The sequence below is a fragment of the Danio aesculapii genome, chromosome 17 (assembly GCF_903798145.1).
Source record: "Danio aesculapii chromosome 17, fDanAes4.1, whole genome shotgun sequence".
NCBI lineage: Eukaryota > Metazoa > Chordata > Actinopteri > Cypriniformes > Danionidae > Danio > Danio aesculapii.
In genome coordinates this window covers 14682645-14700078 of record NC_079451.1, presented here as the reverse complement: position 1 = coordinate 14700078, position 17434 = coordinate 14682645, and the positions used below count along the sequence as shown (strand labels likewise).

General features: G+C 36.4%; 1 protein-coding gene across 1 annotated transcript in view; it reads right to left on the bottom strand.

Annotated features, from left to right (window-relative positions):
* Positions 1-17033, bottom strand: part of si:dkey-16j16.4 (uncharacterized) — a 40804-nt gene extending 23771 nt beyond the window's left edge. Inside the window, exons 1-2 of the mRNA XM_056477231.1 lie at positions 16428-17033; positions 1789-1870 (exon numbers count right to left, since the gene is read on the bottom strand). Coding sequence (XP_056333206.1) covers positions 1789-1870; positions 16428-16496 — 151 coding nt within the window. The 5' untranslated portion in view covers positions 16497-17033. The remainder of the gene's footprint in view (positions 1-1788; positions 1871-16427) is intronic.
* Between the last annotated feature and the right edge of the window lie 401 nt (positions 17034-17434).

Below are 17434 nucleotides of genomic sequence, written 5' to 3'. Positions count from 1 at the left end.
GCAGAGAGAGCCTCATGTTTGGTCTGGAATAGAAGGGAGGAGTTAACTGGCAGGAGAAAGAGAGGGGATATTGGCTGGCCACCACTGCTGAGTTACCAACAGGAGAGTGTTATGGTTAAGGCTTGAAAAACTTCAGGATCTTTGGTAACGATCAACTAGGACTTTGAACACCAACAATCTCATTTATAGTTTCAATTATTATAAGCATGATATGACTTTGAGCAATAAAACTCTTTCACACCATGTCAAGCATGTCATTTTTTTTCATGTTTGTTGTTCTTTTAGTTGCTTTGATTACTTCTATTGTTCTCTTTTATATGTCACTTTGGATGAAAGGATTCCAAAAGGATTAAATATAAATGTTAAACTAACTCAGAATTTGAATAAATTTTATTTTCTAGTTCTAACTACCAAACACAAGTTTTAAAGGTGTCAGCTATTTTAAAATGCAGGTCTGAGTCTGACCATATCCATATCAAAAACTGGGATAAAATACACACTACATACATTTAGTTATGCAGTGTTAATGCAATAGAGTGTTTGGTATGAAGAACCTAGACTTTTTTGTGACATTGAGAACCTCTCATAATGGAAGTGAAAAAAGTTCAAATCAGAATTCAATCATGATGTAATTATGGAGAGTAGTAATAGTTCAGGCAAAAAGGTCTGCATCAGCCGTTCATGATGCGAATGTTCCAGTTCTGACACCTTTCACATCGACCCATTTAAATCATTCATCCAGTCTCTCTACAGCGTTTGGCTGCTTCGTGTCTGATGACTTTTTGGCCAAGTGGTATGTGTGGCGAAAACCAGGCACTGCTCATCATCTGTCCAATACAGACCCTACAGTAATTGTACTCGGTGTGTGTTTTTCAGCTGCAGGGACAGGACAACTGTTTGCAACCAAGGGAAAGATGAATGTGGCCCCGTAATGTGACAGCCTGCATGCAAACCTTCTCCAGATTGCTCAGGACCTCAGACTGGACCAAAGGTTTACCTTCCAATAAGACAATGACCCTAAGCAAACGGCTAGGAGTGGCTTCACAACAACTCCATGACTATTATTGAATGGCCCAGCCAGAGCCCTGACTTAAACCCAATTGAGCATCTCTGGAGAGACCTAAAATGGCTCTCCACCAACATTTACCATCTAACCTGACAGAACTAGAGAGGATCTGCAAGGAGGAATGGCAGATGATCCAGGTTGCATCTTTCCCAAACAGACTCAAAATAGATCAAAGACTGTATTAGATCAAAAGGTGCTTCTACTAAATACTGGACAAATGATCTGAATACCTAGGACCATGTGATATTTCAGTTTTTCTTTTTTTATAAATCTGCCAAAGTGTCAACAATTTGGTCAATATGAAGTGCTGTGTGTACATTGAGGAAAAAAAATTAACTTAAATGATTTTAGTAAATGGATTATATATATATATATATATATATATATATATATATATATATATATATATATATATATATATATATATATATAATTGTCAACCTGCACATTGTTTTCTCTGAATAAAACATGCAATTCATATTACATTTGTTATAATGCCTAATACCAAGCATGACCTTTTAATTATTTGAAATGTAAATAAAACCAGTTCAGCTTATTTACAAGACAAAATCAGCAAACTATACTTACACTTGTATACAAAAATAACAGTAAATTAAGTAAACATTTTTAAATGTATTATCCAAGTATTATTGCTATTTTTATCAACAAGTTGTTTAAGCTCTGTTTTATCTAAGCAATAAAAAATGGCAAAGCACACTCACCTCTGTCAATCTGTGCCAGCTCCTGGTTTTCCCCTTCTGAATCTTCACTCTCCCACCCTTCCTCACTTCCATGGTAGGAAATCTGTTTCAAAAGCAAAGCAAAGGTCAGACAAACCTGAATAACCATGATACAAACAAGCATACTTCGAGTGTCATGTCCCACTGCTCATACAAACAAATGGAAAGAATTATTTAAAGAAAAATTCCACTTTTTTTGGAAATAGGCTCATTTAACAAGTATAGATAGATAGATAGATAGATAGATAGATAGATAGATAGATAGATAGATAGATAGATAGATAGATAGATAGATAGATAGATAGATAGATAGATAGATAGATAGATAGATAGATAGATAGATAGATAGATAGATAGATAGATAGATAGATAGATAGATAGATAGATAGATAGATAGATAGACAGACAGACAGACAGATGACTTAGATTAGATTATTAGACTCTTGTTCAAAAACGACCAAATAGTTTTGATTATTTTCCTATTTGAAGCTCGACTCTTTCACAGTTACAGCAACTATATTCTCCTTTTGGCATATTAATCAAGGAAGTTTGCTGCTGTACCATGGCTGCAGCAGCACAACGATACTAAGCAGATTCTAATTGGTGGTGCAAGTGTAGATCTTAGGGCTGGGGACTATTTCCGGCGCTGCATAATATCATTGTGCCTGCTGCAACTATAGTATGATGACAAAGTTCCTTGACTATTTTTTCACAACTTACTTTGACCATTAAGAGAGATGCTAATCGTCTAATCTGATTCAATGAGTTATGCTAAGCTAAGCTAAAAGTGCTCACAGCCAGACTCAAAACCCAAAAAAGTGGAGTGTTCCTTTAATGCATCTGTATTTCAGTTTATCTTCAGAGTGAATCTTTCTTTGTTTTGTTTCAGTAAAGATCCTTAAGTGTGAAACGAAAAAATAAAGAAGCACGAACTTAAGTAAAACAAGAAAAGTCAAAATGCTAAGGCTTCGCTCAGTCTCAGTGTTGGTTAATTTAGACAAGATTATTAAGAGAAAAGCTGATAAGAAATAGAAAATGGAACTCAGAGAAAACCCAACAGATTGCACCAGTATAGAGTTAAGTACGGTAATTACCTTGTCCAAGCCCAACTAACCAGCTGCCATCTGTTCTCAAGTACACACACACACACACACACACACACACACACACACACACACACACACACACACACACACACACAAACACACCCCACTTCTCATCTCTTTTGCCTTTCACCGAGCAAACAGTGAGAAGAACTGAATGACTCAAATGTGTCACTCTTTCTCACATGTACTTGAATCTCACGGCAAGCCCCAGAAAAGCCATTTCCACTCACTGAAATCCAGTCGCTCTCAAATCTCAAAGCCACCACAAACTATCCTTGCACACCACCAATACCCCTGCTAGAAAATGTCCCGAAGCCGCTGGCAGCTATAATTTAGCATTCCAATGTTTTTGAAAACATTACACATTACTTTCTGTGAAGTCACCGCACTAAACAATAAGGGTGTAGCAATCATTTTCACTCAGAGATTGCTCGTAAATTTCACAAACACTTACAAACAGTAGTCAGGTAACACATTGAACATCAAGTGCGTACATAAAAGGGTGATTTACCAGATGATGAGTTTTTAATAAAACTTGGCAGTCTAGTTGAAATAATTAAATCAACCAGAAAAATGATTTAAAAAGGGCTGTGGAATGTATATTTTTGCCAATTTATTTTTATAACTTTTCGTTAACAATGAAACATGCTCCTAGCTAACCATAATTTGCACTTGTTTAGGATTAAAGATGGGTACCGAAACTCAGTACTTTGTCGGTATCGGTGCTAAAATATAAAAGACCGTCAATAAAAGTATCGATAAGCTCTGACGTTCACAGTTCTGCTATTGGTACTGGAGCATTATTGCTGAATAAACATTACTCACAGTAGCATAATTTAACTGAGCAACCTTTTCTAATTTGCCATATTTTATATTCATCTGCACAGTTGGCATCATCTCACATGAGAAATGCTTGTGTATCCGGTGAGCGAATCAGGTATAAAAGCCTTCACAGTTCTCGGCTGTGCATGCACACTCAGCAGAAGCTCGTGCTAAGTGCACACACATAGCTCGCGACACAGACTCGCGCACACACATAGCTCGCAAGCTTGCGGAGTGAACCAAACAGGTTGTATTTCTCTGGTAGGCAACAAACGCAACAAGTTGTTTTCTTTTATAAGCGGAAACGCAAGCAATCTGTGAATGTATCTTTCAAAAGTGCATTAACTACAATGCAAACTAATGAAATGTTTTTGACTGTCTAGCTACTAACGGTAACATTACATTATCCACATCGTTATGTCAGCAGTCAATCACCTAAATTAGCATAATATTAATAGTTAAATAAACACACACATTCGGTTAAAATGAACACAGTATTTTTTTCTGCAGTAGCCTAAATAAATCTTAAACATTAAAAATGCTTTTACATCAGCTATATTTACAAATATAGCCTATGAATAGCCTAATAATAAACAATGCTTATTAAGAAATGATAAAAAAAACTGCTTATTTTTACATCGCAAGATGCTCCAAAACTTTATTAAAAACACAGTTAACTCAGAAAACACTGTTAATTAATTTATGTGAATGCGTTAATGAAAATTCCTAAACATCATCTCATTTAACTAACTCAAAGAGGGTATTTTCAACTGCAGGCAGCACAATAAACCAAGAAAGATCCTGACTTCTGCCAGAAAAGGCAAACATGTTGATTTTACTCCAGAAGAATGGTTAAAAACAAAGTCATTTCCCTTCAAACCACTGTACAACTAAAGGTATACACTTTTCCGCAAGTATTTGTATTACTAACTAAAGGTGTTTGTCAACAATATTTCTGTAAAAAGGTATAATGAAGTAATGTCAACTTCATCTGTATATTTTAATATTCAAAAGAAATAGTTTCAAACTGAATTATTGATGCAAACTTGAAGCAAATCCAAATTGTGCTGCTAACATTATTCAGCTCGATTCATTTCATTCTTTAAAGTTGCTCAAGTGTCATTTAACAATGTCTTTTAGACCCCAAGCATGTAAGCCAAAAACAAAAAAGAAAAACAGTAACAGAAATGGAGAAAACAAAAAACCTTGGGAGAAACCAGGTTTGGTCAGGTGACTAGGTCATGTGTGGGCTACAAGAACTGAATCTACAGTGCCTTAATCATGATGTGTTTTTTGAACTCATATAGGAACAGTGTACTTCCAACCTAACAATACTGAAAAAAAAAACCTTGGCACTGTAGGCCTTTTTTCTTTTTTCTATAATAAATTACATGCGCCTCAGACGGCAAAACGCAATGCAAGACGTAAGACAGTTCTGGCAAGTAATAATACTGAACCCAAACGTAATACTTTGAAATCCTAGTCCCCTAGTTATTGTTATGGGGTGTTCAGGCAGGGCATGACTTGTGCAAGTAAATCACATTATTTGCGCATAATTAGATGCTTGAACATTTTTAAAATACTCTCTTCATTCACACATTTACTTTACAACAGATGCAATTTGCTCCAGTTTCTTGGCAAAATAGCTGACATGAATTTTGAGAGGATAGCTGTGCTTTACGTGATATGGAAGACGTAGGCCCAATCCCATTTCTATTTTTGTACCACTACCACTTTCCTTGGCCCTTGAAACAGAGTGCAAAAAGCAAGGGCTTCAAAATTTACCCCTACCCCAAAATGACACAGGTAATAAAATGATTCAACTTCAGTCATGTTCATGTTATGTAAAACTATCAAAATGTCCACTGTTGATTATATTAGACTTTTGTTTTCAATAGCGATTTTAAAACTTTTAATATAGGAAGTCTCCGCTAATCAGAAATTGTGTATAGTTTTATGTTAGGAAATGCGGTCTTGAATTTACAAACAGTCGGCAAGTACCGGAGAACAGATGTAACACAATGATCAAATGTAGTTTTCAGTCAAGCTCATGTAAAAGTAATATAAAAACTAAACTCGTTTAGTTTTGCCTTCATTCGTTTTTGATTTCAGTCGTGACAAAGCACGAGTCTTCAAACATATGATTTTTTTACAACACGCATTTAAACATAATAGTTTTACAAATTTATAATAATTACTTTTTTATCTTGTAGAAAAGCTGAATTAAGATGGTGTGTAGGGTCAAATCGAGATTGCAATCTTTTTCGATTAATCGTGCAGCTCTAGAGAACATGGCAAGTAATTTCAGATTTTTCGCACAAGCTACACATTACACGGGTTAAACAGCCAAAATGCTTAATTTGCAACATGGAATCTGCTCAGATCGCATCACTCGTGCCGCCTCGTTTGCATGAACCACACCGCAGGATGTCTATTGCATCTTTGCATAAAATTAATATGTAAATGCCTCACGCTTAACCCTTCATTAGCATCTGACATGACCGTGCCATAAGGCTGCATTGATCAGGGCAACGGGAACTAGGAACACTTCTCAAAAAAATCACTGTAATAAGAATGGAATCTACTCTCATATTAGTCTCTCCTTATCCTGAGGTTCACACAATCTTGGATCCAGCTGTCTCCAGAACAAATCATTGTTGTGCATAAAGTTTTTAGCATAAGTTATATTATTGTCATTTTAAACCATTTTATGCCACTGATTATGACTTATGCTAATGCATAATGAAATTAGACATTAACACTTTCAAGGGGGACAAACTTTTCATTCTTAAGCTCATTTAGATTGTGTTCTTTGATGTTAAAGAGTACCTATTATGCCAATTTTCACAAGATGTAAAATAAGCCTCTTATGTACATAGTTTAAATGTGAAGTTTCTGCTCAAAATACCCAATAAATAATGTTTTATAACTCTTTGCAGGGTTCTTACACCTTTTCCAACTTCAAATTCCAGCACTTTTCAAGCACTTTCAAGATGAGATGCATTTTTATGCTTTTCCAGAACCTAACAACCACAATAAATTACGTTTATATATGTTGTATGTACTTTTTTACAATTAAATCCATTGTGCCATTTAAAAAAAACCACAATATGACATTTCAACTTAAATTGTTCAATACTTTGGAGCATAGATTTATTGGGATAGTTCATCCAAAAATGCTCAAAATAAATAAATAAATAAAAAAAAGTTCAGTTATTGGATGAAGTATCTTTTAAGTTTGGTCTCTTTCTACCTAAAGTTGATGTCTTAAAAAATAAGCTTACAGTCAGATTTCGTTTGGGTGTAGTAAAAAACTTTCATGACCTGTCGTTCATGATATTTCATGTGCATTGCTATTCAAAATTCATGTAACAAATTAAATCCTTACCACACAGCCCGAGAATATTCTTGCTGCAAATTAATGAACTGTTCCTGTCAACTGTTTTGAAAATCAGTCACCAAATATGGGAACCACATTTTGCAAGCTTTCATTAATATTACTTAAATTTTTTTTTATATATATATTTTATTTATTTACTTTATATTACTTTAGGTTTGGACTAAATAAGGTACTGTTGTAACTGTATGCAAATGTCCCACCTGTCAAAGGGTGACAGTTAAGGGGTTGAAGGAAAACATGTTTAATGGTTGAAAATGCATCACCTCTCTGTAAGTAGCCTTAACATTTTATATAACCTATATATAAATGACTAATAATCCCCAGACAGATAAATACAATTTCAATAAACACTTAAATTTTGTAAAATAGGGAAAAAAATCTGCCTTCTGCTTATCTTGAGCAGTACATGATCAATAACTTAAATTAGCTAGAAAGCGCCCTTTAGGCTGTTGGGTTAAGGAAAAAATGAATGAAAATGAAAACAGTTCAAAAATGAAACAGTTGCGGAAATCATGCTGCCACTTTAAATTCAAATGTTCAAACTGTTTCTGCAGACTGTATTTATAAAGAGTGATTATAAAAAATTTAATTAATAAATTTTTACAATTAGAGGCTGGTTGAATTTACACACTGCTGCCACAGAACTGTGTTTAAACCCCTTATAAAAGTGATTTTTGCATATTAGATCCCCTTTAAATAAACCGAATGTCCTCATAAATTTGGACATCACATTGGTAAAATGTAAATGTCCTTGTGAAATGGCTTTAACATTATTTCTGAATATCACTTTTATGGAACTAAACTGCAGCTTTGAAGTAGACCTCATTTGGACAGCTTCTTATAAAACAACAGTAGTTTTTTAAAATGTAGTAGTTTTCACCTGAAGTAGCCATTGCTAATAGTTACCTGATTCGCTAACACCTCAAACGAAAATGAGATGACAGATCAGCTTGCTACATTAGCACTGACTGTTCTCTCATCTGAATGTGTGAGGTAGATTAGTGTCAGTGATGACGGTAATGGATTACAGGCTTTAGCATGCGTGTTTGTGTGTGTGTATATAACCGTGTGAGTGGATGTGTGAATATTAGTGACGTGGATCTTGATTAGTCTCGCAATTCGGTTACATTACACTCCAGATGGTAATGATTAGATGCTAAAAAAAAATCCTGACGCATCACAATGCATCTTTTCCTTTCAAATCAATTTTTAATCATGTGTATTTATGAAGCACAACGCAGTGTTATTATTAGTTATTAAAACCAGAAATGTGAAAATAAACAAAAGATGCCAAGGTGAAAAAAAGTGCACTAGATTACATTAACGTATTATTACTTCTAATAATTACTACAGTATAACTATACTTATCACCAACTTTATCATTATTATTATTATTATTGCTAAAAAGACTATTTAAATGCCACCAATATTATTCTGATTGTCATTGCTGCTATACTCACTCTTGTTTTTTTTTTTTCCCCCTTTTCCATTCTACAGCGGTTTATGTTCTTTGTTTATTTAAAAAAAGTTCTTCTATAATGTGCTTAAAGTTCTTGGCACACTTTGGGCCCGTTAGTACCAACTGAGCATTGTGTCAACACCACAACCTACCTGAGTTTTGTTGCTGATCATGTCCATCCCTTTATGACCACAGTGTAGCCATCTTCTGATGGCTACTTTCAGCAGGATAACGCACCATATCATAAAGCGCGAATCATCTCAGACTGGTTTCTTGAACATGACGATGAGTTCACTGTACTCAAATAGCCTTCACAGTCACCAGATCTCAATCCAATAGAGCACCTTTGGCAAATTTGCAGCAACTGCATGATGCTATCATGTCAATTTGGACCGAAATCTCTAAGGAATATTTCCAGTACCTTGTCAAATCTATGCCACAAAGGATTAAGGCAGTTCTAAAGGCAAAAGCTGGTGCAACCCAGTATTAGTATGGTGTACCAAATAAAGTGGCCGGTGAGTGTATAATAGGTCACAAATGAGAACTAGATGTTTGCTTTCAGTTCAAGTAAATCATTGCATGTGCACTTTATAACTCAACTGTAATAACCAAACAATGAGTCAACCAAGGTAAGCTTCACATTTATGATTGAAAATCCTCCATGTGTTTTGCCATCTATCCACGAATTGCTTCAATTATATGTGAAATATTATAGTCATTCATTTATTTTAATAAAGTACTTTTTATTGCAATGAGCAAAATGTCACAGATGGCCCAGTTTAACCTCTTTTGCAAATGAAGGTTATATCAAGCGCCTCATTTAGGTCCAAACTTATGTGTAGGTCTACACATTTAATCCATGAAAATCTAATTGCGATAACTCTTTTAACAAGCCAAAAAAATTTTCTAACCCGCTATTATCTTCATCCTCAGAGAGAATTCCTCTTAGAGTTTTAATGGAGCCTGTGATGTCAAAGCAGTATGCGGTGTGGTGGGCGGTAGGTGAGAGTTGCATACTGGGCTTCAACACGCGTGTCATAGCCATGAGCTCTAGCTGCACCATCTGCTAAACAGTTTAGGATGGTGGTTGGTCTTATAAAAATGGCTAGCCAGTGTGTTTGTGAACATGTCTGTGTCTGTAGGTAATATGTGTGACATAAAATGAGTAAGTGGGACTACTGTAACATGCCTCTTTCTAGAGTTTCATATTATAATTTGTTTAATATGAAACATCAGTATACAAGCAAACACACCAGAGTCTCATATACTAAACCAGATTATTCATCTTAAAAAAAGAACAAGCCTAGGCTCATTAGAAATGCGCACCTTAGCCAACATTTTTGTGAAATGTGAAAATATGTTGCTTCAGGTACATTTTGTGAGCCAGCAGGGGGCGCTCAACCTGTGGTCTGTGTCCTAACGCCCCAGTAAAGTGAAGGGGACACTATTGTCAGTGAGCGCCGTCTTTTGCATGAGACGTTAAACCAAGGTCCTGACTCTCTGTGGTCATTTAAAATCCCTTCTTTAAAATCTTCTCGTAAAGAGTAGGGTTGTAACCCTGGTGTCCTGGCCAAATTCCCTCCATCGGCCCTTAGCAATCATGGGCTCCCAATCATCCCCATCCACTGAAATGGCTCTATAACTGTTTCTCCACTCCCCCTATAGCTGGTGTGTGGTGAGCGCACTGGTGCCATTGTCCAGTGGCTGCCGTGGCACGATCCAAGTGGATGACGCACACTGATGAGACTCCATGAGTGAACTGAATGAGTTCAACTAAAACTTTCTGTCGCACATCACGGCCACCATTGGTTCCCTTTTGGGAGTGGAAACACAAGCCTGATAAAGGTGACCCGTACTGTACACCCTACCGTACTGTACCACTCAGTGGAAATGGGCCATATAGCTCTGCACCCGTTGTCCAATCAGTTCCCAAAAGACAAAATCATGCACTGTCCTACATTTTATTTGTAATTTCAAAACCGGTCAATCGGATGTTTATATCGAAATGAGAAAAAGGAACATCCATTTCATGTCGACTTTCACTTAATCTACCCCTGCTGGAAATCCTACCCACTTGGTCTCAGAATCTACTAGTGACATAAGTCCCTTCCAATTGCTGGTCTCTATGTTGCAGTGATATAAATTTAAGCCATAAGTGAGTCTACACATCAAAGCACTGCGAGAACCATTAGATTACTGACTGCTCCATGTGCCTTCATGTCATACACTGACTTGTCTGCGCTAGGGCTGGGCGATTTGGCCTAAAATCAAAATCTTGATTAATTGAACATTTTATCTCGATTACAATTAATTTACAATTTATTTTTTGGCCCTCTCCACGCAGTCCACACTCTTCAACGCTACCAAGCTGACCAATCAGAGCTTGCGCTATGTGTCGTCATGATGTGTAGTTTTTTTTAGAGGTTGTGACATTTTTTGAGAGGTTAGTGTCAGCGTCAGTCACAGTGAGGGGTATGAGACCATGTAAAAGTTGCGTCAAAACATACGCTGCACTTGTAGGGACACTAATTGTGGTAGGGAAAGTAATTGAAAAAAATGACCTGGGAAAATTAGATCGATTAATCACCCAGCCCTAGTCTGCGCAGTGCTTCAAATCCCAAACACCCATCAATCGAAGCATTTGCTTGGGCCGATTTATGACATGTAAACAAACTTGCACAGCCATTTGTGTGCATGGATAAACTGTCCGTGTGGAGCTTAGTATATATATATATATATATATATATATATATATATATATATATATATATATATATATATATATATATATATATATATATATATATATATATATATATATATATATATTTATATTTATTTATAAGTTCCACTTATATATTCCACTAATTATGTCATTGTTATTGTTTTATTATGGGGAAAACTATTTTTCTGTAATGATCATTATCATTTTAATCACCCATACCTAAGGTTCTTTATTATTATTTTATGGCCTTTTCTGGCTTTATAAAGGGAGCAGATAGAATTCACAATGTTGCAATATTGTGATATGGAATTCACAAGTTTGGAATTTAACTCAGGTCACCCATTTATTAACACAGAGGAAATGGCCACACTTGTAAACTCATGTTTTATTTTTATTATTATTGTAACAAAAACACTTTATTTGTATAAACACAATTAGGCCAAATGCCTATAAAAACGTACTGCACTGCTAAAAGCCCAGTACCTCTACCAATAAAGTAAAAAACCTGAGAAGCAGGCTTACAATACATGTTCCGGTACAAATGTGGTCCATAATGTCACATTTACTTCTTGGAATTGCCACATACTTTTTTCTCTAATGCCGACTTACAAGAATCAACTTTCTACAGTCTGGCATCTGGATTAAACGCTTGGCCAACATGTAAATGACACTGAGGTAGAATTTCCAGTCTTTTCCCTACTAGCTAATAGAAATGTGTTTGTGGTTTGACAGTGTGAATTCAGCCAACTGTCCTTACATAAGATTCATGACATATTTACATTAGGCCTGCACAACTGACAAAGCTTTTGGCTAGTGTGTAAATATAAAACAAAGTTTATGTGGGTCAGCTAATGTTTTGTAGATTGCGAATGAATGACTAAAATAATCGGATAAAGCGTTGTGCTTTCCAAGAATTCCAAAAGAACTTACTTTGAAGACTTGCAAAGGCAATTTTGCAAAATAAAGTAGTCTGCTTATGGTAAGACTAAGTTCTCACACACTACCAGCTCCACTTGCAAAGTTTTACACTGGAACAACACACTTTTAGACTTTTGGAAGACATACTGTACAATAAGCAGCATTTCAAGACTCCAACAACATTAGCCTTCAGGGGCCATGACGACTACAGTTGTGGGTGTGTGTCTGTTCATGCATGAAGGAGATTTCTGTATAACTCAATGTTCTCAGTTAGCATTAATCTGTTTATGTCCTCCTTATACAATGTTGTTTGGTTTACATTGGTGATACTCTTATTTAAATTTAATTTGTGTTCAGCATTCCCCACTGCTCTAATCGTTAAAAGGTCAAAAGCTGTAACACAAGGCTTAAATGAAGATTTATTACAACATCCATAGGATAATTTATGTGAAAGTTTCTTTGCTTGTGCCTGTGGGACAATGCCATGAAGATCCTAAACTTTCTTCCATAGCTTCTCATTGGTCTAATAGATCTAACCGAATATCTAGAGTCTTATACACACATATCTTCTATCATCAACTCAGCATTGCCATAGATTGATCACTACAAAGGAGCACAACATGGCTGATCTCTCATGACAAATAATGAAACTGTGTAATAAGTATAAATTGAGTAATGGGAATGCGAACACTATAATTCGGTCACCCACTGTAACGAAACAAGAAGTGTACTGAATAAATGAGAGCATTCAAGTTCATTCAAGGTCAAGTTCTTTATAAAACATCACAGCATATGCTGAAACAAGCACATACTGTATCAAATGTTTCCATGAAAAGTTGGCTTAGCACATTTGTGATCAACACATTCTCCTCACAGAATAGTGGCCAGGTTACTACATGATGTCAGTGCCTGCTCATCCACAACACCCCAAAGTGGCTCAATAATATTTAGATCTGGCGACTCTGACTTCACTTTCATGTTCATCAAACCACTCTGTCACCAGTCTTTCAGTGTGTATTGGTGCATTATCATCCTGATTCACAGCAAAGCCATCAGGATACAATGAATCACCAGGTGAACATGGTTCTATATAATGGTCCAGTAGACCTTAGCAGTGATGCAGCCATCTAGCACAAGTATTGAGCCTGGGGAATGATATGATATTGCAGCACAAACCATCACTGATCCACCCCACATGCTTCACTCTACAGTCTGGGTGGTATGCTTCATTGGGGCTTTTCCACACTGTAACTTTTCAGAATGTGGGAAAGACGGTGAAGGTGAAAAGAGAGAACCATACATGTTTCATATTGTCCACAGCTAAAGATTTTTGCTGCTGGCACCATCAACACCAGTGTTGGGCAGTAACATCGGTACAAGTAGTGACGCTACTAGCTTAACTGCATTTCCTAGTAGCATGGCGGTAGCGTTAGTACTTTCTAAATCAAATAGCTTTTCAGTAGTGAAGCTATTATTTTAAGCAAGTAGTGCAGTAGCATCCACACAAGCTACATTTGCCAATTCTAGGCTCTAGATACATATCAAAAGGCTCGTTTCCACTGAATGGTACAGTACAGTACGGTTCGGGTCGGTATGGGTCACCTTTATCAAGCTTGCATTTCCACTAACAAGGGTACCCTTTTGGTGGGCGTGGTGTACGACAAAGTTTCAGTCGACGTCATTCTCGCTCGAGGAAATGTCTACAATAAAGCCGTACGGGTCGCTCACATATATGAGAAGCACTTTTCACAAAACAGATGCTTTATACACATAAATACTGGTGTAGAAATGTTTATTACCAACTTTTCTATGAACATGAGTTGATTATAACTGCAGATCAATAACAGTGCGAAACAGCCTACGGTAACGTCTGTAATTATATTAAATAACTAAATAAATGAACATATATAAACACATACCGCCCTATACAGTCTCCGATACGTTACTAACTACAGAAGAACTACACGCAGCAGACATTTCGTCCGTATTTAGGTTAAAAAAAACAACCCAAAATATAGCCTACAGTCAGTGTAAACCTCTCATCTGTGTCTGTAATCTTCAGCAGCACATGTAGCCTCTGTTAGAGAACAATTCTATCATTCTGAGTTCATATTAGTCCAAAAGGTGATAAAAACAATAATCGTTAAAGATGGAATTTTGTTCATGTTTGCTGAAAAATAATGTGCTCCTTTTTTCCGGCTCCTCCCTTGTTTTTTCGGCGCTTCACTCTCGCGTTTGTCAGTGTCTGACAGGATCGGGTTTCAAAAGCACGTCAATAATCAAAAGCAGGTTATTATCATCAGCTCAAGAAGTTTGTATTTCAGATATAGACGCGCGGCGAGCGCAAGCAAGAAAGCGAAACCGCTCGCGCCTCAGACTGGCTCATAAAAAATTACGGGGCACAGGGTAAATCTGCTCTTCTTCTTGGCTTTGTAGCTGTTCATCAAAATGACGACAAGGTTTGTTTGAGCCCGGGTCGACCATGGCTCGTTATTATATGTATATATAAATCCACTGTAATCTCTCGGCTCGTCGGCTGTGCGTGTATTTCAAACATGGCGGGTTTTTTGATTTCATTCTGGCTTGTTGCGCAAGCAAATGATGCCTCTCTGTAATCCAATGGCGTTCAGCTGCGCGTCTAGCTCCGCCTTTTGGTACCCTTTCTCGTGTTTGGTACGCTTTCGAAAGGGTGCCGAAAAAGTGGTACGGTTTGGTTTGGTACGCCTTTTGACAGTGGAAACGGCCAAAAAAGCATACCAAACTGAACCGTACCGTACCATCAGTGGAAACGGGCCAAAAGACTTGCTGTCTTGGTTACAGATGCGCCAGCAAGACAACGCCAAGAATTTGTCCTCTTTTGAACTCTGATATGTCACCCATAATGTTGTGTGCATTGAAATATTTTAACCAAGACTGTGCTATCACTCTGCCAATTAAACCTTCACATTCTGTTCTTACTGGTGAAATGTGCAATCAATGAAAATTGGCCACCGGACTGGTCAAATTTAGCCATGAATGCTCCAACACTAAATTGGCCAGTGTTTCAGTTTCATTTTCCAAGCCATGTGTTTGCGTGTGCGCGCGCAACCATTCCATTTCTGTTTAGTTCAGTTATGACTTTGGTCGGTAATTAAGGTAATCAAAAAAAAAAAAAAAAAAAAAAAAAAAAAAAAAAAAAAAAAAAAAAAAAAAAAAAAAAAAAAAAAAAAAAAAAAAAAAAAATCGCTGTTTCGAGCTTAACAGTTCAAAATTCATGTCTAACTGAATAAACAGTTAGTAAACACAAGTACATCTTATTGAAGAGCAGTAGAACAGTTTCTCAAGCAGTTTGTGATGCATTTTGGAAACAGGAGATGAGCCCCTGGTCTAATGCGCCACCTGGCTTGAGAAACCCGTTCTCAAAGACTTAATTTTAGTCATTATTTGGGTAGCACACATATTCTGAATGCCTTCAGCAGAATTAATTATAGGTTATTATATATCCATATTAATTATGGACCATAGGTATAATATAAATTATATATATATATATATATATATATATATATATATATATATATATATATATATATATAAATAAATATAAATAACAGTTTTTGAATGTAGCTTATTGTTTTGATTAGTCTCTGAAGCAAGTCTTTGATGTTTGTTAACTCCCAGTTTCACTGGAACTGTATGTGTGATGATAGCTTGGGTAAATATGCATAGCAGTGTAAATGAGTGAGTAAGTTTTAAACTAGTCTCTGTCTCTAGTGCTCGTAACAAATCCAGCTTGAGCTATAGAGCAACAGACAAACAAATAGTAGTAAAATGGTACATGAATGTTATAAATAGGAAGAGTGTGCAATGTGCCACAATACAGCAGTCACAAAACTGTGCTTTGTGGAAACACTTCATTTTATAATGTTTATACAGTAATATATACTGTATATTACATGTTGTTTGTTTGTTTCACTAAAAAGTTATCCTTTCATTAGTACTATGTTGTGCTTATTTATGTAAATGCAGAGTAACATTAACATTGTATTTTAAAGTGTGGCCAGATTTTTAACTATGCTATATAGTATACAATATAAATTTTACACTACATGCATCTTGGCCTAGAAAGGCATTTAGTATTATTGTGACTACAGTGCAAAGTTTTTTTTAATTATTATAGAAATGTTTTTATATTGTTGTTTATTGTCTTACCTTTAGTTGAAAAGGGTGGATCTCATTTAGTGAGTGTCTTCTGAGTTTTTTAGTAAGGGTCTTCAGCATTCTGCCTGTCCTTGATTGTTCTCAGTTTATCACCTCATAAAATTAAAGATTCATCTCTGACACATTAGCCCTGAATTGATCAGCTCTTTTAAGAACAGTCAATAATGATGTGTGTGTTCAGAGATGTTCAGCTCCATGCAAACAAACTCGTGCTGGAACCAAAATAAACAAATATCATGAGTTCATCAGCGCCAAAACAACAACACCAGACCTCCGTGCGGGACCACTTCTGGTTTTAAAGTTCAAGTTTAAAGAAAATCTCGTCGCTTGTTCTAAAAATCCATTGCTCTGACGAAGGTAAACTAATTAGAAATAACTATTTAAGTCCTGTGTCGTGTTGAATTGATGAGCGGCAATGACATCACTCATCAAAAACGCTGTTATAATCCATGGATGTGTAAAGTCAATGTTAATCGACAGACGGACGATGAAATGTGTATAATTAAAATAAAAAGTGTCTATAGAATTTCAAACGCACTCACTCTCACACACACACTCACACAAGCACGCACACACTCACGCACACACATACGTATCCGCACTACACACACTACTCTCTCTATCATATCCTCGTCGTGCTTTTTCATTGGTTGCTTAAACCACTGATGTCATTGCGTTCTGGAATGAGGCGGGACTGTAAAATCTTAAAGGGGTATGAAGGGGTATCAATAATTATGATGTTTTTTGGGCTCACAAAGAGCACTTGCATGGAGGCAGTTGTGTTTACAGGCTCATTTTAATGCCTTCCATACCAAACTCGGTCCTAGAAGGCCGGTGTCCTGAAGATTTTAGCTCCAACTTGCCTCAACACACTTGCAAGGAGGTTTCTAGAAAGCCTAAGAGCTTGATTAGCTAGTCCAGGTGTGTCAAATTGGGATTGGAACTAAACTTTGCAGGACACCGGCCCTTCACGACCGAGATTGCGCACCCCTGTACTA